The sequence below is a fragment of the Cuculus canorus genome, chromosome 4, assembly GCF_017976375.1.
Source record: "Cuculus canorus isolate bCucCan1 chromosome 4, bCucCan1.pri, whole genome shotgun sequence".
Classification (NCBI taxonomy): Eukaryota; Metazoa; Chordata; class Aves; order Cuculiformes; family Cuculidae; genus Cuculus; species Cuculus canorus.
The window spans coordinates 66,213,176-66,238,620 of record NC_071404.1 but is presented as its reverse complement, the minus strand read 5'-3'; the positions used below and the strand labels follow the sequence as shown (position 1 = coordinate 66,238,620).

The window sequence follows — 25,445 nt, the reverse complement described above, 5'->3', positions numbered from 1 at the left end:
TAGAGAAAAGCAAGTTTAGATTACTAGATTGCTCTATTTAAACTGCCTTTGAAGAGATGTTGATGATTTCTACCGATTTTGTGCTGCTGAATCACCATAAGGAAAATCCCACATTTAGCAGGTTAGGATTTTTAAAAAAAAAAAAAAAAAAAAATCCAACCAACTAAAATCTACCACTTGGCATCATCTTCAAATTCATTTCAATTCGTATAGTAATTGTAGTGTTAGCAGCACAAAGAGGACATAGAAGACCAAAAATATTAATTACAATCCAACCTGAAAAGGTTTGGAAACCAACCTGGCCCTCTGCCATCTATTGCTAATTAGTACCCAACCGAGCCTTTTGTTTACAAATTAGATGGACTATATAGAAAACAGTAATTATTTTCAAAGTTTTCTGAAACTTTATATTCTGCCAGTTATTATGGCACCTGTCACAGAGATTCTTTCAGATGAAGTTTCCAATATGTCAATCAGATTTTTGTCCCAGAAAACTTGAGACAACTTGATATATTTTAAGAACAGACTCTTACGAACACTAAGTTAGTATTTATTTACCTAGCTGCACATTTCCATAGAGAGTAGTCAGTTCACATTTTATCTGATCAGGTTTTTTTGTTAGAAGACAAAGTTGTCTGCTTGTTAGACATAGCATTTTCTGTGCTTGGGAGAAATTAAAATCAAGGCATTTTGTTAACTTTGCCCTGTAAATCACACACATGTGTGCAACTACAATTGTTACCATAGGAAGGCAGGTGCAGTAATAACACCAAAATACTTCAAGAAGTTTCCATTTCAAAGAAACGCAGTGTCTTTGACATAGTGACAGTACCACAACATCACTGAATGGGTAAACTGGGCCTTCAGTCAAATCAAGACTGGCTTCACGTGCACAGGACAAAAAGTATAACGCAACTGTTCTACAGCTCCTATGCACAATATCCCAGGGAGAACATATAACAGATTCTCCAGTTTCCTAGTTGCAGCTTCTTTTCTCCCAAAATTTTGCCTGTGTCAAAAACATGGTGAGTTTGGGCAGTTGCTCTGCAAAGCTTTCCTGTATCTATCCAGCAATCTCAAATAGGCCCCCACTGTGCTTGCAATAATCAGCTCAATAAAATCGCTGTGCTATATAAGGTCCAATGAATTCATTCTGAAAATCAGTGTAGAAGGTTTCCCCTAACCTTCAGGAAGTTTTGATTCATCTTAAGCCCTACAAGACAGTACCAGGGATGAAAACTGAATTTTTCTTCTGCAGCATACAGCTGTAAAAAACCTCTGTTCAGCCTAGCACTAGTTTTGGAACACCAGCTCTGGCTCTCCTCCAGCTCTGTAGCCTGTGTCACTAATTAGTGTTGTACATCATCCTCATACTGCCATTTCAGTTTGGCTGCATGTAACAACAAATTTAGGAGACTGCAATCGATTTAATGTGAGAGAAGCCTTGAGTCATTAGACCCACTGTCTTTAAATATGCCTAGCAGTGAAACCAGCAAACTGTACCATGCTAATTCTTTATGCCACACACATCAGATGAAACTGAGAACCTTACGCTCCTTTCTAAAGGCAACTTTGAAAGAATACACCCTACTTCAAGTTCCCTGCAATTATTCTATAGGTTATCATCCAAAAATTACCAACCTTTTCTAATCCGACACACGGCAAGCTCCAGCTTAAAGAACTGGTATTCCAATTTGACTTTTTGCATGATGAAAGCAGAAGAACTTCACATTGAGATTTAATATACGTGAAATAATATGGAGCTTCAATCACAGTCAAGCAGCAATCAGCAAATGGGTTATGAATCCAGTGTGTTTTACAACAGAGAAAAACAACTTACCTGAGGGTAAGGGTCAACTGTTGTTCTTTTGACTTCACCAAGTCTCCCACTCTGAAAGATGTACAGCCCAGGAAGCTTCGCTACAAAATGAAGCAAAAAAGAGAACACCTCCATTATTTTTTTAACTTTTAATTGTTACTTTGCTTGTCTTACACTTGGAAACCTTTGTTTGGTACCTAGAAAAATATTACATTCCAATATACTAGTCTGACATGCTATCCAGTATAAATTTTTAATGCCTCTGTAGTATGATTATCAGTAAACTGTTAAACTCTAGTTTTATGGGAAGAAACCTCTCTCTTTTTCATTAAGAACAGTCTGACAACCTGGAAAAAAGTACAGGATGTAAAGTGTGCAAGAAAATTTTCATTCACAACCATTTGCATTTTGCATATTCTTCTTTCTATATTTCTGATTTCTAGATTACATGAAAAGCCGAGTTTTCAGTGTTTTACCAAAGCTGTTCTTGCTATGTTTTTTTCCTTCAAGCCTTAGGCACTACCATCTATGCATTCCAAACATGACTGTATCTGCTAAGGTATTTTTACATTTAGTTCAGAACAAGTTTACTAACAGAAATGTTGTATTCCTCTTGTTTATGGTAGTGTTTGCAAGTAGTTATTTCTTTTATTTCTGTTATAACGTGGATCTACTCATTGCAGTACAAGTGCAGAAAAAAGTGCTAGTGAAACTAGAATGTCTAAAGTTAAATCAAGCTACACCACTATATCTTTTCCTTCTACTAAAATCACTTTCACATATGTCCAAGAAAATAGCACAGAGGAAAACAAATTCATCTTAGAATCATAGAACGGTTTGGTTTGGAAGAGACCTTAATGATCATCCAGTTCCATCCCCCCTGCCACAGGCAGGGACACCTCCCACTACATCAGGTTGCCTGAAGCCTCATCGAACCTGACCACGTACACCCCTGGGGATGGGGCATCAACAGCTTCTCTGGGCAACCTGTTCCAGTGCCTCTTCTTTTGCTTTTTGGTTATTTTTTTATGCTCTGGTCATATCCCACTGCACACTGCTCAAAACTCTATTTGGTCAATTTGGCCAACAGTAGTATTCTTGCCCCGGGAACAATGGGAAAGACAGTAACAGTCTACAGCCATCTTCTATCAATTTATCTTTCAAACATAAAACTCAATATCACTTGTTCTCAATCAGTTATATTGAGATCACAAGATTATGTTGAATTTTTGCAAGAAAACAGTAAGAAGTACAAAAAGTTTGGGTTTATTACATTATACTAATTTTACTACACTGTAGGAATGGCAAAGTAAAATTTCAGAGCAAATTATACGTGCTCCTGGACACACACATTCAAGAATCATCAAGTTGCTCCGAGCTGCAGGCTGAGAGCAACTTTCCCTTTCGAGGGAAGAGAAAAGAATTTCTTGCTACTGAGAAGCATAACTTTTTCTGGTAAAAAATCCCTGCAGCATTTTCTTTCAGGAAGGCCAGCTGGATACTGAGTATTTGAATGTTAACAAAAAAGCGCTACACTAAGATACGCTCTCTTGCATCTAAAATATACATTTCAAATCACAAATCTGTGTTTAGGTAAGCACCAACTTTGGTCTCCGATCTGGTAAACTAAGTCAATGGTTATGGCCCATACCTATCAACGACACAAGCTGAGGTTTCCTGTGCTTTTGTTGGCAGTTAAACAGCAAAGGAAAAAAGACACAAGCAGAAAGCCTAGGGAAGGCTGGGAAAATAGTGGTTTTGGGAAGTGCTCCAGCTACCTGATCATCTTCATAGCCCTCCTCTAGACTTGCCCCCAACAGGTCTGTGCCCTTCTTATGCTAGGGGCCAAAGAGTTGAATGCAGTACTCCAGGCAGGAGCTTACAAGAACAGAGGGGCAGAATCACCACCTTCAGCCTGTTGGTCACATCTGTTTTGCAGCCCAGGATACAGTTAGCTTTCTAGGCTGCATGCGTACAATGTTGGCTCATGTTGAGCATTTCACCAACCAACAGCCCCAAGTCCTTCTACTCAGTACTGCTCTCAATCCATTTCCCCACTCAGTCTGTAATAGTGCTTGGGATTGCCCCAAAACAGCTGCAGGACCCTGCACTTGGCCTAGCTGAACTTCAGAAGTTCATATGGGCCCACCTACTAAGGCCCCTTTGGAAGGCATCCCTTCCTTTCAGTGTGATGACTATACCACATAGATTGCCCTCATCAGCAAACTTGCTGAGGGTGCACTGGATCCCACTGTTCATGTTGCTGATGAAGACGTTAAACAGCACTGATCCCAACACCAGTCCTGGAGAAACATCACTCATCACTAGTCTCCGATTGGACGCTGAGCTGTTGACCACAACTCTGAGTGGTCACAACTTATCCAGCCAAGTCCTTATGCACCAAGTGGATCCACCACATCCATGTCTTTCCAAACACGTGGCACAAGCCTAAGTAGATGATGTCAATTCCTCTTCCTTTATTGACCAACATTCTAATCCCATCACAGAAGACCATCAATTTTTTCAGGCATGATTTGCTCTTTGAGAAGTCATGTTGGCTGTGACCAGTCGCCTCCTTATTTTCCATGTGCCTTAGCATAGTTTCCAGGAGGATCTACTGCCTGTTCTTGGTGGGCACAGAGGTAAGACTGACTGGCCCTTAGGTCCTCAGGTCTTCCTTTTTTCCCTTTTAAAAATGGAGGTCATGTTTCCCTTTTTACAGTTAGTGTGAACCTTACCAGACTGCTACAACTTCTCAAATATGTTGCATAGTGGCTTAGCAACTTCATGGTTAGTTTTCACTGCCAAAATGAAACATGTACTTTTAGAGGAAATATGTCCATAGTGACACACAGCTGTGCTAGAACGAACACACAGGTAGTTCTGTCTTCCATTACATCAGTTAACACAATAGTTGGTAAGAAGATAAGCAATCAGAGCTAACAAGAGCGTCTCCTTCTTAGTTCAATAGGAACACATTCTGCAGCACAATGTCTATCTAGTACCCTTTATTCTGGCATTTGATGGCATTCGAGTGCTTGTATTTGCAAGCCTACGATTTGCAAAGAAGAAGAGGGATATTTTTAATGAAGTTGTTACAGGTTGGGTCACCTGGGGCTTCTTCCTGCAGTACAATAGAACTATAAATCAATTTAAGAACCCTAAGCTGGAGTCCTCATGACCAAGGCTAAGTAACAAGCACTTACACCGCTCTCTCATGCCATGTAGGAGCTTTGGTCATTGTACCCACTAACCATCTCTGAACATCATATCTAGTTCTCCAAGGTCACGAAATTAAAGACGAATAATTTTACAGGCTTAAAATAGTCTACTTATTTGTTTCATATTTTTATGCTTATTGAGAATAAAATTTTCTTTGACAACGCAGTTAGGAGTTATTTATAAACTTAAACGGCATAAAGGATCCCATGACCCAAATAAAGAGAGTTACGCTGATGTTCAAGAGGTCTAATTTCAAACAATGCAGGAGAATACTTTTTCCATACTGATTTAGATACAAATAGTCTACACTGGGGCCTGAACTGGCAGTCTACAAACTAATCTCACTTCGCATGTGTGACTTGGAAAGCCTTGAAAAGTAGGCTTTAAACAGAAGTGCTGCTGTAAAGTTAATTACAGAATAATGTTCCTCTGTAATTTTCCTAGTGGGGTACTTACAATTGTAAATCTTAAGATACATGCCTTGAGTTGTTTGATGTATAATCTCAGCTAGCCAAAGAGAAAAGTCTCTATAAAAGCTAAATGAAAAGTTGAAGCACATGGATTATTTCACCAAGATTGAATTTGGTGCCAAGTTACAGATTTTTCAAAGACGAGCTAAAGTCCTGGAAACTATGCCAAGGAAGCCCCGGTAATGCAGGAAAGTCAAAACCTTAGGCTAAGAAATTAAAAATACAGTTATTTTAAATGTTTGCAGACATAGGTCTGATACCTGCAGCAGATGGTGTTTGGTCTTTTAGTCAGGTCTAGCAGGACCTACTTTTCCATCCCCCATGAGATGCCCATATTGTCTGAGAGGTTCTTGCCTTCTCAGACCCAGAACCAATATCCCAATACCTTTGCCAAAAATTCTAGAGGCCAGCACAGGAAAAAAAGTCTTCCATAAGTCACCAGTGAATTTTTTCAAGTGAACACAAAAGCAGCTGCTAAAGCAAAACTTTTTATACTCTACACATGAAAACCAGAAGGTGATATGCCAGGCTCATGGAGGCAATGCAATTCTACACTCTCAATCTCACCCAGATTGCTTGTATGGCTGTAGCAGGTAATCTAGATAGTTGTGCTGGCCTCAGGATAATTTCAGTTGAAAAAGATTTTTGATAAATACATGAGTGGGATTAAAACAATCACTGAAACTACTACTCCTGCCTTGACTTTTTTTATCCATTTAACCCAACTGCTATAAAAACAGCTTGCCAGCTCCTGCTTAGCAGTTAGGCAAAGCACCATTTCTCTTCATTGGGCGTCTCTGTCTGCTGATGAGGTGAAATAAAAAAAAAAAAATCAAAAAAAAAAATCAAGCAATGAAAAAAAATTGCTTACTCCAACATCTGCTCTTGGCTCTTTGTTATCAGGAAGGACACTGGTACGGACCTGAGAGGAAGAAAGGGAAAATAAAAAAGGTAAGTGTAACATTAATTCTTTGGTTTTACTTTTCAATAAGAATGAAAGAAGCAATCATGCATTTTTTTTCTCACAGTAATAGTAAGACCAGTTGTTCTCCGAGTACAACAGGGATAATCAGGTGATCAGGCCCAGTCAGCATGAGTTTAGGAAAGACAGGTCCTGCTCAACCAACCTGATCTCTTTCTCTGACAAGTTGACCCACTTAGTGGATGAGGGAAAGCTTATGGATGTTCTCTACCAAGGCATTGTAAAGCCTTTGATGCTTTTTCCTACAGCATTCTCCTGGAATAACTAGCTGCTCATGTCTTGGACAGGTGTATTCTTTGCTGGCTAAAAAACTGGCTGGATGGCCAGGCCCAGAGAGTTGTGGTGAATGGAGCTAAAACCAGTTGGTGGCTGATCACAAGTAGCATTCCCAAGGGCTCAGTGTTGCAGCCGGTTCTGTCGAACATGCTTATCTCCGATCTGTTGAGGGGATCAAGCGTACTCTCAGTGAGTCTGCACACAACACCAAGTTGGGCAGGAGTGTTGATCTGCTGGAAGGCTCTAGAGATCTGGGACAGGCTGAGGTCCACTGCTTGGAGTTCAACAAGACAAAGTGCTGGGTCCTGTACTTGGGTCACAACAACTCCATACGACACTAGGGGCTTGGGGACAAATGGCTTAGAAGCTGCCCAGCAGAAAAGAACCTAGGGTTGTTGGCCAACAGTTGACAGATTATGAGCCAGCAGTGTGCCCAACTGGCCAAGGCGGCCAACAACATCCTGACTTGTACCTGAATAGAGTGGCCAGCAGGACCAGGGAAGTGATTGTCTCCCTGTACTCGGTGCTAGCGAGGCCACACCTCAAATACTGTGTTCAGACTTGGGCCTCTCACTACAAGAAGGATATTGAGGTGCTGAGCACATCCAGAGAAGGACAATGGAGATGGTGAAGGGTATGGAGCACAAGTCTTATGAGGACCAGATGAGTGAAATGGTGCTGTTTAGCCTGGAGAAAAGAAGACTGAGGGGAGACCTTATCGCTCTCTACAACTGCCTGAAAGCAGGTTGTAGCGAGGTGGATGCTGGGCTCTTCTCCCAAGTAACAAGTGATAGGATGAGAGCAAATGGCCTCAGGTTGTGCCAGGGGAGGTTTAGGTTGGTATTAGGAAAAATTTCTTCACTGGAAGGGTTGTCAAACACTGGAACAAGCTGTCCAGGGACGTGGCAGGGTCACCATCCCTGGAGGTATTTAAAGGACATGGAGATGTGGCACTTAGGGACAGTTTAGTGGTGAACTTGGCAGTGTTAGGTTTATGGTTGGACTCGATGATCTTAAAGGTCTTCTCCAACCTAAATGATTCTGTGATTCTACGTTTTGGAGATGAATTTAAAGGGAGCTATATATCTATACATAATTCAATAACAATTCATTAATAATTTAAGCAAATATCTTTTGGTTCCCCTGCAGAAAGTCTCTCACTACTCATTTATCATTCTGAACTTTCCTGATTCTCTAGGAGATGGGCTGTGTTCAGTTGTTCCTATCCTAAAATCAGACTCTTGGTCTCTAAATTGAATGTCAGAATTCTTCACCTAGAGTTGATATCTAGTATCTAATTTTTCATACACAAAAAAAAAAAAAGAACACAGTACATTAAATAGCATTTTCTTCAAATAAGTTCTTGCCTTTGCAGGCTTGATCTGCAATAGACATCTTGATCCCCAGTCTCACACAAGGTACAGCCCTGTTTCATCCATCATCTTTGAGGTGACAGATATTTGTAGGCATTCCCAGAAGGAAAGTCCCTGTATTCTCCTCAACACAGACCTTCTTTTTCTGGAGGGTGGAGCTGCCATTGTACATAACTACTTTCATTTCACAATGTTCAACATGACTTTCCCTTCAATATTTCCCAAAATATGGTAAAGGTTTTGGGGGGGTAGGCTTAGTGACTATATCATTGAACGTTGGTTGAGAAAACAGAACCGATTAAACAGTAAAAATGAGGTAAAAGAAGCATAAGAAAACACCTCTGTAACATGGTCTGCCTGAGCCAAAATAGTGCATTGGATTAGCTTGCTGGTAAAAGGATGCCAGCTTCGGTAGTACACAAGGGAGACATGTACTGAGCAGTCACATCTGTTCGATTACCTAGCCTAAATAACAGATATCCATTTACATCACAACCCCCCCAAGGACAAATTTTTGGCTTGATTTCAAAGTAAAACTCAAACTCATTTGACAAACCTGTCGGCAAAAGTCTAATTTTTTCCCATGCCCTCAAATGTGTCCCTCAATTCTTTTATTCTAGCTGCAACTTACTATACAAAAAGAAAATCCACCTTTAAAACAAAGATAGTTTTACTTTCCTGTTTGTTATCCTAAGTACAACACGATGGTAAAAAGGGCCAATCAAAAATCTACCACAGAGTCATGAGAGTAGAACTATAGCTTTTCTCAGTCAGCTCTTATCCCTTGATGCTCTATTGTGAAACAATTTTTTTTTTCCACAAAAGCCTGAAGATAGTGAAGAAATGTTATAATTAATTTAATTATAAAGGCCAGCGTACTTTAGAAATCTCTGGAAGTACCCATTTGGATGCAATTTTATGTTTGGATTTTTTCCACTAATGTAACATTAGCAACTCTGAGGCATTTGGCTTTCTGTAGAACACCAGTACAAAATTTTCAACACAAAACTCATATCTAAAATGTAACTGTAAATACTTCAAGTCAGAAATGGAAATAAAATTACTGATATTTCCTTGTTGGTAGTACCTGTCCTACCCTTTTGGGGGCTGGAGAAACAGGGGAAATGACTTACAGCAGGTATGTTTCTTTTAAGAAAAAGGGGGTATCAATGCCAGGTCAACAATACTATGTCATTTTAAGATGCTAAAAAGCTGTTCTGTATGCTAGTCTCAAATAGGTAACATCTGTACCAACATGGACATGAGATATTTCCATTTCCTAATTATTATGGATATTTATTCAAGAAACATGAATGAATCATTTAACAATTAACCTTCCTCTTCACCACTGACTTACAGGAAGATGCATTTGTAACCCAGAAGCAGTTTAGCAAGCATTTTAAAATGTATAATTGTTTCTGCGTGATACTAAGATGTGATTGAAAGCAAGAGGAAGCTCAAGTATCTTTTACACTTATTGGAATCAACGAAATCAAACATAACACTTCGAATCACAGAAAACAAATTTCTTCTTTCAACGAATAGAGCGTCAACTCAGGAGAACTTAAATCCATTTTTCTGACTCATCAAAGAAGTAGAAAGGGATATCAAAACCTATCAAAATTATAGAACAACCCTTCCATATAACAAAAAAATATTTTATAATTACAAATGGAGTTAAATAAGGAAAAAAAAACTGTTGCTCATTTGCAGTTGCAACTCAATGTCATTAGTGTCATGAAGAAAGAGGTAGAAGTATCCATAAACTTCAGTTTTCAGTTCTAAAATATTTTTTGGTTCAACTACATGGCTTTGTTTGTTTTCATTTGGTTTCAATCACCTTATAAACAGTAGTCCTACAGGGAACTGTACATAAATACTGTGTTTGTTGGGACTGGCATTAAATTGTGCCTCTCTTTTCTTTAAAATATATTCCTTTTAGAAGGAAACTGGATTTTTTTGATCCAAGCATGTACACATTTATTTCTTTACAAACCATTTTAAAATAATCATTAAAAAGAGAATTGGTACATGTGTATGTAAATACATAAATGGGAGCTAAAGCACGGTCCTTTTCATGTTAGTTTAAACTCTCAGAACACTACAATTATCAGAGTCCCATTATGAGATGTCCATATAGGCCCAAGCAAGCACTTCTGCAAACACAAATTAAAACACCAATTAAAAATATAAGAAACAACTTGGCTGTAGTCCCAATTCACAAAATGAAAAAGAAAAAAAGAGAGAAATACAAAGGATTTGAAACAGAAAATATTCTCTCAGTACATTACCTGATTAAATAAACTGCTATATTTTTTAAACCTTGTCATAAACCAACTTTTCCCTAATGGCCCCAATAGTTTTGTAAAACAACTATGAAATAGAAATACAAGCAAAAGGGTAGATTTTAATCTCAAACATCCATTATTCTGTTAGAATTTCAGTTTTCTTATTATTTGCCTTAGGTTTTCCTGAGCAAAATGAAAACCTCTGAACAGTGAGTTTATTTAGAATTGGGGTAAGACTGAACTTCCCTGGAATAGCACACATTACAACCTCACCTTCCCAGTCAAGAGGTGTATGAAGAGATCAAAAAAGTAAGCAAGACAGGCTTGTAACCTAGGCCAAGTGCAAAATGTTTATTGCAAGTATTCATTCCAGTGATTCAGTTTTAGAAAAACACAGCTATATTGTATACACCACAGACTGTCCCACCAGGAAGAAAACGTGTACTAGAGTGGCTACTCACGATACATTTTCTTTTCTTTGAATCTCTCTTGTCTTTAAGTCTTTAAATCTAGAACAACACGCAATGAGTAGCCATCCTTATACTTTCTAGTGCATTTATCACACACATTATCCAAGAGTCAAATTTCTATCAGCATAAATGCTAAATTCAGATTTAATTAACTGTCCAATAGCATAAAGAATATGCATATTAACTGTCCAATAGCATAAATTATGTAATTAAAAAGAACATTTCTTTCAGTCATTCATGACAGTCTAAGCCACATACACACACACAAAGTTCAGAGGCACGAAACATTATCATTGCTGAAACTTTCATGCCTGCCCTTAATTAAAACCTTTGCATTTCAGTTTATGATCAAAGGCCATGTTCAGAAGGCACTTCAGTTTCGCAAAGAAGTAACGCTAGATCCTCTTCTCACTTACTCTAGATTTACCTCATTGAATCACCACTAGCTTCTCAGTATTTATTGCTGTTGGTTGCTCAAATGTACTCCTTTTGGCATCAGTTGCATGCTACCAACATTTCACAATAACCAGGTACACACCACATTAGACAAAGCACAGGATAAGAGACACTGCTGAAAGTAGTCCCTGAAAAACTGACATACAATCTTCCCAATATAGCATCTCTTCCAGGAAGGAATTCACAACATCACTCCCTTAGTATAACACTGGTAGTTATAAGAACACAGCACGTGCAAGTTATTTTACATTTACATTACCTGGAAGTGCTCTGGGAGACAGTGAACATCTGCACCTTCCTTTCCCTTACGGCCTCTTTTGCACAGAAAGCGAGCACTGAACCCTGGTACTACAACCAACACAAGTCCAGAGACATCTGCTACGGACAGTCAGTCCCCAACCCCATCACCACCACCGCCGCCGCCTGCCCGCCAGCCATGCAGCACCACCCATCACAGTCACGGAGTAACTATGTCTTTTGTAATTTTTCAGTCAAAGAAGTTATAGCTACATGTATGGATGAGCTGAAAATGCTGAAATTCTTACTAGGTTCTGCAACAATATCGACAAGCTTTTAGAAAACAGATCCTAGTCTAGTACACGCCGCAAATTCATTTTTAAAAGAAGATATTGAGACACTCTAGATCTACCAGCTATTTATTTTCATCATATAGATTAACCATTTGCTAAACAGTTAAATCAACATAGCGTGGTCAGCAAAGTAAAACACTTCCATCAATATTTTGTTGGATAACTGCTCATTGGATGGAGGGCAACCAACCTTTTTTCCAATCTTTAGTGCATAATTACTTCTAAAATCCACAGAAACCAAAAAAATAAAAAGGTTTTCCCAATAGGCACGCACGTGCTATTGCAGGGTCTACAGTTTCCACAGAAAAATTGCTATGCAGAGACACATTTTAACATTTAACAAATGTTAAAATTAGATTAAAGATGAAAATAAGTAAAAGGAACATATATCAATTTTAATGTCATGCTTTTGCAGTGGTACAATATGTATGATGTTTCTTGTATAACATATTACCAAAATATAAAATAAAAATTAGAATTTTTTTTATATATATTTTCCTACTATCTGGAATAGGGAAAGCTAGACTTTCCCTATTATATGGATGCCCCTATTACTTGCTATATACCCAAGTAACAGTTACAGCTGTTTATGGGAAACAGTCAATAAAAGGGCAGGCGTATCTGCGTACAGTTGGATACTTTTTTTAAGGTAGTGTTTGATTGCGACTCCCTTGCACAGCATGAACTGAAAATCATTCTTTTGTGCAGCACTGAGACAATGTACCACCTCCAGGCACAATTTTCAAGAAACAGTATAAGCATAATAGAAAACATGAACTTAGTCTCTAAGAAACATCATAAACTGCTTTTGTTTGCAGCTTCTGTACAACTGAATATCTTTCACTCCTCTGTGTAGGCTGCCTATTTGTATGCTTTCTAGAGACAAGTACCAAGGCATGATACAAGATAAGCATTAAAAGATGCCCCCAAGCTAAGACTGAGGTTAATAGAACTTAACAGCTTATGCAGGTGCATAATTAGATGTAGGAACAAGGAGTAGAAAAAACACAGCAGTCTAGAGTATTTGATTACAAATATAGTTTTGTTTATTTTTACAGCTTAGACATATGATCAGAATTGCCTTTAAAAATTGAAATCCACAGTTCTCAAATAACAGATTACGGCAGAAGTCCACGTGTAGTAAGCGTATCACAAAAAAAACCCCAAACCAAAACAAGACAAAAAAAAAAAAAACATGCCACATCTGCAACATCCAAATGGAACCGGGAATAGACCAAGTGACAGAAAAGAGCATTCATTTATTTTAGCATAGTTGCCTGCCATACCAGAAGCTGTACTACCTTGCACTGTGCCTCTACACAAAATGATACTGTCTGGATCCATATGACAGTCCACTGTAGCTCAGACTCCTGGAGGAGATTACGGCTTGAGCACAGCGTGGCTCACAGGTTCAGCTGTTGATACTCAAGTCACTCAACACAACTACAGACAGACTGTACTGAAGATGTGCGAGGAGGAAAAAAAGCAGCTCTTGTTAATAAACTATTCCCCACAAAGCACTAAGATCACACACACAGTTTCTTGCCCAGTGTGTTCCAAAACTGAAATACACAAAGCTGAGAATTGCATCTGGAACAGTTATAACAACCTCCCTATATCTGGGTCTATTCTCTTCCTCAGCTATTCATATGATAAATAACTAATCCTTGAAGGCACCGTCGTAATTTTGATTTATCTCTTGGAGTCAAGTAAATATGAAAAAGCTGTCAAATCTATCCATATAAATCTAAATAACCTCTGATGTGTTTCCAGTGTATGCAATGAAAAAGATGGAAGGAAGAAACTATTTATTTACCTTGTTAACACGGTACTCGGCATGAGCAGTACATTCCATTTTTTTAAAACTATTTGAAACAGTTTGTTTTTTTTTTCATTGAGAAAGATCTGTAAGGTTATGTGAGAGATTCAAAGTGACAAAGAAACATGGTTTATATAAATTAGAGATAATTAACACTTGAGTCTTAGCATCATTAACATAGATGCTCTTCTGCTACTAGTAATTAATTAGCTCTTCATTGAAACTTGAGGTACAGATACTCTGCCAGTAGCAGTTGCTGCAGTACATTGCTTTTCAGTGAGAAGAAAAAGCCATGTATTGCTGCACTCAGTTAACCCTCAGCTAAGAGTGAATGCAGAACTATGCTGCAAAGCATTCTTGCTTTGCATGATGAGATTATTGTCACTTTCCTTGTGAACAGCTGCTAGCAAAAGATAACCTGTGGTTTCAGTATGTGCGGTTTGCACCCATGAAGATGCACCTACAAGTGATAGTTGAGGCATTGCAGGAGTCTGAAATACGATCTTTTTTTCTAAGATGTTGAATTTCTGCAACCTTTATAATGACGACTGGTAGCAAAAAAATGAGATCAGGCTTTTTCCTCCAACTTCTTTTAAACAAGTCCAACCATGTAAAGAAACACACTGTAGTCTTACACAGGTTCTGAATATTCTAAGCATTTCCTCAGTTATAATTTTTACATAATATAACATCACGTCTGAAGTCCTTAGTCATTACAATCAGCCAGTAGGCCAGTTCCTTCTCCCCCCACTCCCAGATAATTGCCAGGAATCATTCATCTGAAGTCTGTTGCATACTGGGAATAATCCACAAACTCTGAAGAGTGAACCCCCCTTCAAAGTGCTTGTGATGCTTGTCCTTCCCTGCTTGCTTTCACTGTGAAATAGAAATCACAGAAGGCAAATTGTAGCTTCTGTCAGCAAGCTACTGATGGAGCATTCCTCAGCTTTTTTGGCTGATATGGGCCAGCCAACAGGGAGCTGTTACTTGCTCAAATCCAAATACCCCAGGCTGGTTATTACAATTCCAGTATCCAAAGAGCACTGAGACAGACTCCACAATCGAAAAAAAAAAAAAAGCAGCAGTTAACTGCAGCCAGGGAAACCCAGATGTTATGACAAATTACATCCCAAACAATACTCACTCCAGAATTATTAAGAGAATAGGATGTAGAAATACATACCTTTTCTCTGCACCCCACTCATCCCCCCATCTAGGTGTGCATATTGGCTCTCTCTCAGTCTGTCTGTCTGAGCATCTTGCTGCCCTCAAGCAGCAGACTGTAACCCAAGCGTTCAAGATGGAATTTCAGGGAAAAATGCCTTCCTAGAATGAAAGTATTCAGCACTGCTCACAGGGCCTGAGGCAGCTGGATAGGAAAAAAAAAAAAAGTCTTATTTCCATATGAGTATCAGAGAACCTGAGCCAAAAATACATGCTAGAGAAGCCAAGCAAAGAACTTCTACTCTAACCACTTATTTCAGGGGATACTTGAGAGGATACAAGCCAAGGGTGGTGAAAAGCGCATACAGTTGTCTGACAAACAGCCAGTCACCAGAGTCTCACTTCAGTGGATGACGCACAACATAAATTAAGGCAAATACCACTGGACCGATCAGATGATGAGCAAAGTGGCAATACATAATTACTAGAATACAATCTTCTGCATAAAAAAAATGACTAAAAACTGCACTATGACTCTGAATATCTTGACAAAATGAAATTAAACTCTCATTTTTTCTTTACTGAATAAACAGTCTATTTTTGAGTATGCTAAAATCTGCATTTCATCATTTGTATCCATTGCCATAAAAATCGCATTAACTTCTTCAGCAATATTGCTCTAAGTAAACATGGCATCTCTTACATTGATGAGCCAGTTGGTTACAAGAAACATTCTATATTTGTCATTCTAGAACAGGTATCACCAACACTCCCAGTTCTTCAACAGACTGCAACATTTATTCAAACGGCAGAAGATTATTCACATATTAAACAAGACAAAAATCTTGCTGCCTTTAACAAGTCCAGACCTTTCAATACTCTACACAAAATATCCCTCACTCTTCCTATTCATGGGAGCAGCTGAAAATGAGAACTCAGAATTTAAAACACTCTGCAGTTGGAACAGTTGTGTCCCCGGTACACACGGCCAACTAAATTTCCTCCAGAAGCTGAGATTATCCCTCTGCCAACACCTGAATGCAGTGCCTGCTGGGGGCCTTAAGTTCAGTATTTTGAGTGAGTTATTTTTAGATGAGGTACAGAACAAACTATCAGCTCTCAGAGAAGCAGGTATTTGTCACAGGATTACCCAAAATAAAGTTAAAGATTTTATTCCCCCCTCCTTGTTTGAAGGTAAGATTTTAATACGAGTTTTTAAATTTAAAGTGAATGCTTTGGAGCAGTTCAGCTCAGCTAGTCCATCTCAATCTTTTTAATTTCCGACTAGGTGTCTCTCTCAGGGAATTGCAGCAGTGGATTATCCATGCAGTTACTGCTACACGCAGCTGTAACAGGAGAACCACCAGAAAGAACTTTTGTGAAGAATTAAAATTAATAACAGCATTTCCTTAAATTCTGTGCCCCATTTACAAGCAATCCCATCCATCAGTATTCTGGACATCCACAGGAGATGTTGAGAGAAACAGAGAAAGCTGCCTCAGCTCTACCATATGAAAGAATATGTGTAGAGAACACATTTACTCACTCACCCCCCTCCCCTCAAAAGCTGCAATAAAAGTTTGAAAAGCAACCAAGAACCTGATATTTTAATAAAAAGCATTGGCCACACAGGGCTGTTAGAACCTTCAAGATCATTTGTTTCAATATTTTGCTGCCATGGACACCATATAATAAAACCCCTTTCACATATTTTTGAACTACACCTTGAAATCATTTGAATTTCTTCTCCCACCCTTCTGACTGGAAAGTCATTCCAAAAAAAAATGATTGCTATAATAGTTCAGAGTCACTTTCTAATTTGCAGCCCAGCATTATTCATGGAGAGTTTATACTCATTTTCTCTTCTGCCAACATGGTCTTTTAGCTAAGCAATTATTTTCTGTCCCCTATACTGATGTCCTGATGTATTCATAAGAAAGGAGTCATATGCCCTCTCCTACCTCATTTTGTTAGGATAATAAGCCAAGCTTTTCCAATAGACTGTCATACAATAGGCTCTCTATTCCCCACATCGCCCTATCTGTTCCACTCCTAATTCATCCTTCTTGAACACAAATGATCACATTACTGATAACTTTCCAGAAAAGGCCTAACTAGTGTATATCAAATGTAGTTCCTGGATTCACCTGGGAATTCCGTTTGCCTCTCTCCGCTGTATTAGATTCACTACTCAACTAATTTACCTGTCTTGTCCTTCATGGAATTAAGTTTTCAATGCATGAAGTCTTAGTTAATTTAAAAAGTTTACATTAGTAGAAAATACAGGATCACGTACTTGGAGATTACTGTTCTTCATCCTATTTCTATTATTCCAGACTGAGTGCCTTGAAGCAGCTCTGCGGGTAAAGAATTCCCTCAGCTGGCAACCCTTTCTCCCTCAGGAGGTTGAGAGCTTTCTGCACACACCAAATTGTTCTCTAAAAAGTGGAAGCTTAAAGGACTCGCATGTATTTCCAGAGAAGCACAGAAAATAAGATTTATCAATACGGATTTGTCTTTTGTTCTTATGACAGTTTGTGATAATGTTTAAAAAACGGTGGAGGCTACGGTCTGGTGGCAGTATTACCTAACGGATAGTGATTCACTTCTGGTTTGGGGAATGCTGGGTAAAACTACTCATCAGATTTACTGTGGTAGAAGGCATAAATATAGGTTAGACAGAAAAGGAGTACACATTGTTTTCGTGCTTGCTATGAGTTCTATTTTCTTTGCCTTAGTAGTCAGAATCTACCTATCAATAAAAGTACATTTTCACAAGCTTATAGCTGTATTTCCCTAGATAATAGCCCTTCCAACCTGCAGAACTGCAGTGCTGTCATGAGAATGACTATTGTATCCAGGGCTCCCACAGGTTTCATCCGCATTGCTAACAAGCCACACTTGAGGGGGGTAAAGAATTTTGTCACAGGAACCTCTGGAAGCTCCTGGGAAAATAAACATTCCCAAGCAGCCAAACATAAACATTCCCAACTATCCAAATATAAACATTTCCAAAACTATCTACAAAGAAAAGATGTACAAATTCTTCCATTCGAGAAAGCATTTTGTTCTTAGACTAAGACAGTTGGACCTGCATAACTGGAATTAAGTTCTTAAGTATATACATAAACAAATAACCGGCTTGTAAGCCATGTTTAAACAAACCGACAGTCTTTGATAGTGCTCTGACCTTCGCACACCTCCCCTCTCTTCTGAAATGAGAAACCAAAAGAGGGTTTATTTATTTATGTTATAAATAAATTCAACTGCTGGCTTCAGAAGAGATTTCAAGATAGATGTCTCATCTCTCTCAATATAGATTAGTTTCTGCTTTAAAGGCAAGGAGTAGGTACCACTGGAAGCAGGTATCACCATAGTCTTATTTTACTCTGCAGCAACCTAAACATAGATTTGTACCTAAAAGAAAAGGCAAAAAGCAGACGTTGCATAGTTCGAATTCTCAATACGAAGTTGTAACAGAGACACTTCCATACAAAATGCACATGGTTTTGATCTCAAAATTGTTTTACAGGAAAAAAAGGACATATTTCTCACCTGAGTATATGTCACTGGGCTTAACTGCCATACTAAGATAAACCCCTTTCCCCCCCCAACATTGTCAGTCATTTTTTCTTAAAGAAAACTGCAAGACACAGTAATCCTTTTCTAAAAGCACGATCAAGCTTCTGCAGAGCTCTTAGTCTAAACTGAATAAGCTATGAGCACCCTACTTTCAGGCTGGTAAGTAGGGTCAGATAGTCATGGCTGTGATTAAGTTCTGGTTCTTATGAATAACAAAAAATGAATAAAGACATCAGGTACATATTCTTAAGTAATTATTTATTTCTTTCAGAATTTATATACTGATGATACAAAAAAATCCTAAGGCTCAGAGTAAATGTCAAATTTATTTCTTTAAATAGGGAGAATATTTAAATATAATAGATTAGCTTTTTCTAATATTGAAAAATCGTAATTTTCTAGGACTCTTTTAATCATGCTTTATCAGAAAATAAACTAAAAATATTAGGAACAGTATTATTAGCAAGATGTTTAGGTGTGAAATTTGACCATGCTTCTATTTCTAGAAGTCAGTTATAGATTCTTTCTTCCTTTTACCTTGCAACTTCTTACTCATTAATCCAGCAAGATAATGTTTTCTGGAAGAGACAGTATCTGTCATTAGGCAAGGTAATAGGAGACAGAAAGAAATTCCTTTTGGTACGTGAAGTCTCCTTCAGGAACTCAAGAAAGCTCGAGCTCTTGAAAACTTGTTTCCTCCACCGTATCTGCTTATCTAACAAAAGAATGTCTACTCCTATAGACCACTTAGATCACCACAAATTCCGTAAGTTATGTAAGGTAACCGACACTCTTTCTGTGATGTTTTCTGATGTTTCAAAGCCAAACCATCTCCACTCTAGCCCATCAGACGTATTTTCTGTGAGATATCCAAACACCAGCCACAACACCACAGCTTATTAAATGAAGTTGCCACAACCAGGGGTAGTCAACAGGAAAGTTACAGGACAGACTCCGGGTGACAGCTTTCCCTCCTTTCACATTTTACACAGTGCTCTTTCACTTCCCACACACAGTGTAAATTTTCACTATCACTTCCCTCACTCTGTTAAGATGACAGTGCTTGCTGACTCATCCTTTATTTCCTCAGCAAATGACACAAAATACCTGTAAGATGCAGAGATTTAAAGTCACTATCCTATCTCAGGATACATACAAATTGACACTAGGAACTGGAAATTTCAGAAAGGCATATATTTCCATGCCACTGAACAGAAAGCCTAGTTTTAAAAAAACCCTCTGCCAGTAAACACCTTTAGCCAGTCTGCTACCAAAACCAGTCAACTGATTTAAAGTTAAATTGGTTTGAGAAGGCATATGAGATTCTATTTCATTTAGGTCTGGATCTAGGTAAACTAGGTTATGAAAGATATCTGCATTTGAAATCAATAACAGTTCTCAGAGAGATCAAAACTAATATTAGAAATTCGCTAAAAAGTGAGAGTATAACAAGAGCAGGAGGTTAAAAAAAGCACATGCACATTTTAGCAGAAGTGATTGTGTCACATAGATTAGATGACACAGATTTGATTTCTGTCTAAATAAATCAGGGGAACAGCTATATCTTGACATAGATCATGTGAATTTGCATATCTTTAAGTGGTTGACTACAGATACTGCAATGTCTTGAGAAGGACTTCCAAAAACAAGTTGGAGATTCTATCTACTTAATAAACTGCACATAGGCTATACTTCCAAAAATGCATTAGTAGCCTTATGTATCAAAATAATTTTAATTCATCACACTTAGAGGAACAGCACTGGTTACACTAAGTACAAGTAATACATCAACGCTTCGGAAGTACAGGGTTTAGCATAGTGAACTGCTGTTTATTTTCTCTTTATCCAAGTTCAGAGCAGCCTACAGTTTTTCCTCACTCCTTCCCACAACACTCAGAATCTTTACCCCTGACACAGGAAATAATTATTTATAAAATTATTCTAATACAAGATCAATTATATGAACAGCAGTTATAATTGTGAAAACATGGTAACAGCTTCATCTTAAGGACAGGTTGTGATACACCGCCCTGAGTTGCCCAGCATCCTATACACTGACAAGATGATAGTAATTTTAGAAAACTGATGTTTAGATGTTTCCCCTTCCACAACTCACGTCTAAAAGTGCAAAAGATATACACAACAAAGAACAGCTTGTATGTGAAGTAATGTTGTATTCATAGAGCATCTTCAAACTCTACAATAAATTCTGTATAAATTATTACAGACTCTCTGGATCCAATGTGATTGTTACGGTAGTAGCTGCCTGAACTCGACCACCTTGCAGGTGGGCCCTTCAAACAAAAAATAAGAAGCAAAACAAAACCCCAGTTGATAAAATGCATGAATCTTTCTCTAATTTTAGCAAGCATTTCAAGACTTGAGCTAATTTAGCATCAAAGTCAAGCTTCTTGTGCCTTGTTTTCTAATGAAATCCATGCAGTTTCCAATGTTAAAAAGATTCATGGTGGACTGCACCATTTCATTCATAAGCAAAACCCAAAGATAAAACCCCAAAAGACCAAATCAAAATCACTCACGGACACCACATGGACACACTTGTCACTTTTATTTCTTATGCTACCAGTAAGCAGTCAGGATGATTATTTAGAACAGTAACAGCCACATTTACAAATGACAAAAAAAGAATATGAGAATGTAACGAGGGCAATGAATACTGGAGGTACGGGGATGAACTCTGCTTAATGTCTGTAATTTATTCCATCTATGAGTAGAACAAATGAAAACAGGATAAAACAGCTGATGAGAAAGTGGATACACAGAAAATCAAATTCAGAATCAGTCATGTAAGAGTAGTTATAAGACTTGTGTGTCATACTTGCTCTTAGCATCAACTACTTGAAATGCAGATGTATGCATGGGACTAGCTTTTTTGTATTATAATTTAGTCAGTGTCACCAAGTGATATGGCATTTTTGAGTAACACTTCATTTTATTTATTGTTCTCGTGTCAGATCATTTTAAACTAGCAATAAAATGCAAGAACAAGTAGTTAATTGTGTTGTAATATGGGTTGTTAAATATTGTATGCCAATGTCATTTTCCCAACAATTCCCAAAACAATTTCTTAACTGAAGATGACAAAGAAATCTGGATAGAGCATAGGTAAAGCTACCAGAGAAACAGGCTATAAAAAGCTGTTTACATTTCAAGCTAAACTAAACGAACGTGAGGAATGGGATAAGGAGGAGAGGAGAGAAAGGTCCCAATTCAGGAAAGCATTCTATTTTGAGATAGCATTTGGCAGATCCCTTCATATCATTACTACTCCAATTGAAACCAAAGAAGAACTTCAAGTAAAAATAATAAACCCCGATTTTTTCAGTTTTGTAGGCAATGGAATAATCTGAATGAAAAAACTTGCTTAGTGATAAACAATACTTCATGAGTATATATAATATAGAAGGAAGAGTATAACTTAGAGGAGGAAGCAGACATTTTAGAAACATGATTTGAAACAACCTATATGACAATTATTACAACTTTCTGAAGACTGAAAAATACAATCTTCACCTGCAATCACCTCATTGGTGATTATTTTGCATAGCACCAGCACCATCAGAAGCTGTTTGAAACAAAAACTGAAACTTTTCCCTGTCTTAAAACCTCCCATAAAGCATGCCCAGATTTATCATTTATACACAGTTAATTTCTCAAAAGGAAGAATAAAAGGGGTTTAAAAGTTTTTTCAGCATTTTTACTACCAAAACTTTATTAAATGGAAAATATTTTAAAAATCCGATGGGTTAAGAATATAACTGAAAAAAAACCAGCAAAATCAAAATAAATATCACCATATATATTTGCTAAAATTTACTGAAATTGCTGCTATTTGCACATTAATGTAAGGACCATAAGAAATCATCTTTACTCAGAGGCACAAAAAATAAAATGAGAGATTAAACAGAAGTATGATAATCCATTATCTGTAAACCTTCAGTAAACCTAAAGAAGTTAATTTCTTCCTGTTGCATTCTGTGATTTCATGAAGTCACTCTACTTAGTTTTAAGTACTAAATATTTTAAATATCTTTAAATATCTTAAAATAATATCTAATCCAATACTGCTGGAAAAACCTTAACTCCAAAATTGTCGGCATAAGCATCATCACAGAGCAATTATTAAAAACCACTTCATTAAATTCCATATCTCTTGGTTTTTAAAAGATCAGAGTGGAATAAAATGAACATTAATGATCTTCAGTGCATCACTTCCTGCAAAAAATAAAACATACTCGCACTTACTTGAGACTACATTTAAAAATAAAAGATGGTTATTCTTTTAAAAGGAAAGCCTAGCATTGATTCAAACTGCATGTCAGGCTTCAGCTCAAGATAATATTTGGATTAACAAAATATGCATGACAGGTCTGATTTAAACACTGCAGCTTAAAATTCTCATCCTCCTACACAGAGATCACAGCATAGAAAGACAGTGAATTATGCACTATTCTCTACACCATCAGTGCTCCACAAACCCATGAGCCATCAGCAGTTGGCTATATCTCAAGAGGGATGGTTTAAGGACATATGAAGGTCCCCCAAAGTCCCAAGATATCTGAAGGTTACTCGGAGTTAACAATACTTGCCTCTTCCTCATACAGGAGGGAAGCAGCAAAGACCCCTTGAATGAGATTTATGAAGAATATTTCACAAACACAAGAGTGACAAAATTCCAGACCTCTGCAGGTGGAGAGGGGAAGACCACATATCATGCAAAATAGCAAGTACTTAAAATCCTTTGTCTGTGATGTCTTGGAAAATCTTTTCTGATCTAAATTCGTCTCTGGAAAGCCAACAAGCATCTATTTAAAACTAAATACCTTTACTCTCCAAAACTGAGGTCTTAGGCTACTAATGTCCATAGCCCAGGTCCCGGATGCCAATACCCTGCTCCCCATGCCTTTTCATTTCTGTCATGATAATTTTTGTTTCTACCACCCCAATTTAATCCAGCTGTTAATTTCTTTCCCTATATAGCCCTCGTTCTTCGCATATATCGATTTCTTCCCACGAAGCATACTGGAAATGCTGCCATGGTAAAACATGTAGTTCCTGAAACACCACCTCACTTTAGAGATCACCACTCTCACAAGAAGACACAAGGAACGGTATTTTCAGCCTCTGTCAGAGAGAATCAGTTCTGATTCCATGATACCCAGAAAACATTCAGACCTTTCTTTTCTTCAAAACTCCTGTGCCAGCTGCATTGTCTCTACTTTCTGGGGTCTTTTCCTACAAGAGAGAATGATTTTCCTCCCCTCAACAATGAGATGAACATGGAGAGCTATAAGGTGCTGCAGAGGGAAGCTGATATTTACATCTCAGCCTTGACAGTATTAATAGGGATCACACACCAGAAGCAATTTTCCAGGATTTATGCACTCCCAGGTGCAGAAAGTTTCCTGAGCCAGTAGGTCAAACTTCCACTCTTCTCCATTCTACACTATCAAGGATTTAACTTACGTTTGTCACTGAAGTTTTCTTTTCATATAATTAGGAAGTTTTACAGCTGTGATGTGTAAAGCAAAAGTAAAGCTAGCATCCAATTATACATTATAAACTTATAAAGGAAATATATGTAAAGAAATCCCTTTAAAAAATATTACTATTTCCTCTTTTGTAGTTTTATTTGTAAACACAGATGGGAGAGGCCTTTGGAAAAGACCCACTGCTGCTGAAGGACATGCATCAGGACTACTTTGTGGTGCATTAGTTTGTTATTTTTACGGATAATCCAAATGACAGAGCCTATTTTACTTCTACCTTCAGGTTTTACATAAAAGTAATACTAATGGTACTCCATTATTCATATTCAAGAAAACTTCGTTCTTCCAAAGACAAATGTAAAGAAGCAGGAATTGGAGTGTCAACATCACCACTAGCATCATTAGTTCTGTGGCCAAAGATCCCCAATTAATCATTCCACATTTCTGTGTGGATTGAAGATACCTTTATACTCGTGCATTTCACCTGACAAGTCCCTGCACTCAAGAGATCTCTTGCCAGTACTACAGCTACCATCAACAACCAAAAAAAATAAACTTCAGAAAAAATGGTTTAAAAAGTCAAGTCTGGCAGACTTTTTTTCCGTGCTAAAAAGCTTGCTCTTTAAAATGACAGATGAACATCCAGGGTTTTAACCTTTTGTTAATCTACTGTGTTACAAATGCTAAAGACCCCTTGAGAGCAGAGCTTCTATTTTCATTCCATTTTATCTTAGAAATAAAGACAGTGTCATCTCAGTAAACTATTCTTTCCAAGAAAGAAAACCTGCAGACTGATCATTTTGTCTTGAGAACATTTCTCTGTGAAGATAAGCACCAGCACCTAATGAATATCATTTAAGAAAACCACACTTCCTGAACAGAGGTTCAGTTTACTTCCAGAGGTGCCTCCATATAGAAAAGCAACAACAAAAGCCGTTTCCAGTTACGCAGTTCAATTGTACTAAGAGCAATATTTTTTCCTCTCACTTTTTTGTCCCTTAAATTTCCCACATCCTCCACTGATAGCAAACAGACCCAACACTTTCTTTGTAAACCCTGCTCCACTGGCAACTCATGAATCATCTGGCAAAATAATTCCTCTTGCGTGCAGGGCACAATTAAAGGTTGCCCTGTGGCACTGGGCCAATACAGCACATATACTTGCTCTTGAGACACTAGGAGTCAGCATAGTTACACAGAACCCATTCTCAGGAAGGCGCTCTGCTCCGTCTCTGCACACTTTTTCTTCGGGTTTAGCAACCAGAAACTACCAGGCTCTGTACTTGACTTAGAGAGGCCAGTTTGTAGAAATCAAGCTCACAACAAAAGGAAAGTTTTCTCTGATTTTCTAAATTTCCACATTCACAGCCTTCTTTTATTGAAGCCTTCGCAAACTGGATCTGCAGAGTTTCAAATGCAAAATT

At 37.9% G+C, this 25,445-nt stretch overlaps 1 protein-coding gene across 8 annotated transcripts in view; it reads right to left on the bottom strand.

Annotated features, from left to right (window-relative positions):
• The window catches only part of INPP4B (inositol polyphosphate-4-phosphatase type II B), a 328,507-nt gene that overhangs the window by 124,014 nt on the left and 179,048 nt on the right, over positions 1 to 25,445 (bottom strand). For all 8 annotated transcript variants that reach the window (XM_054065533.1, XM_054065540.1, XM_054065532.1 and 5 more), the window contains 2 exons: positions 6,383 to 6,433; positions 1,841 to 1,920 (listed from right to left, as the gene is read on the bottom strand). In XM_054065533.1, coding sequence (XP_053921508.1) covers positions 1,841 to 1,920; positions 6,383 to 6,433 — 131 coding nt within the window. The remainder of the gene's footprint in view (positions 1 to 1,840; positions 1,921 to 6,382; positions 6,434 to 25,445) is intronic.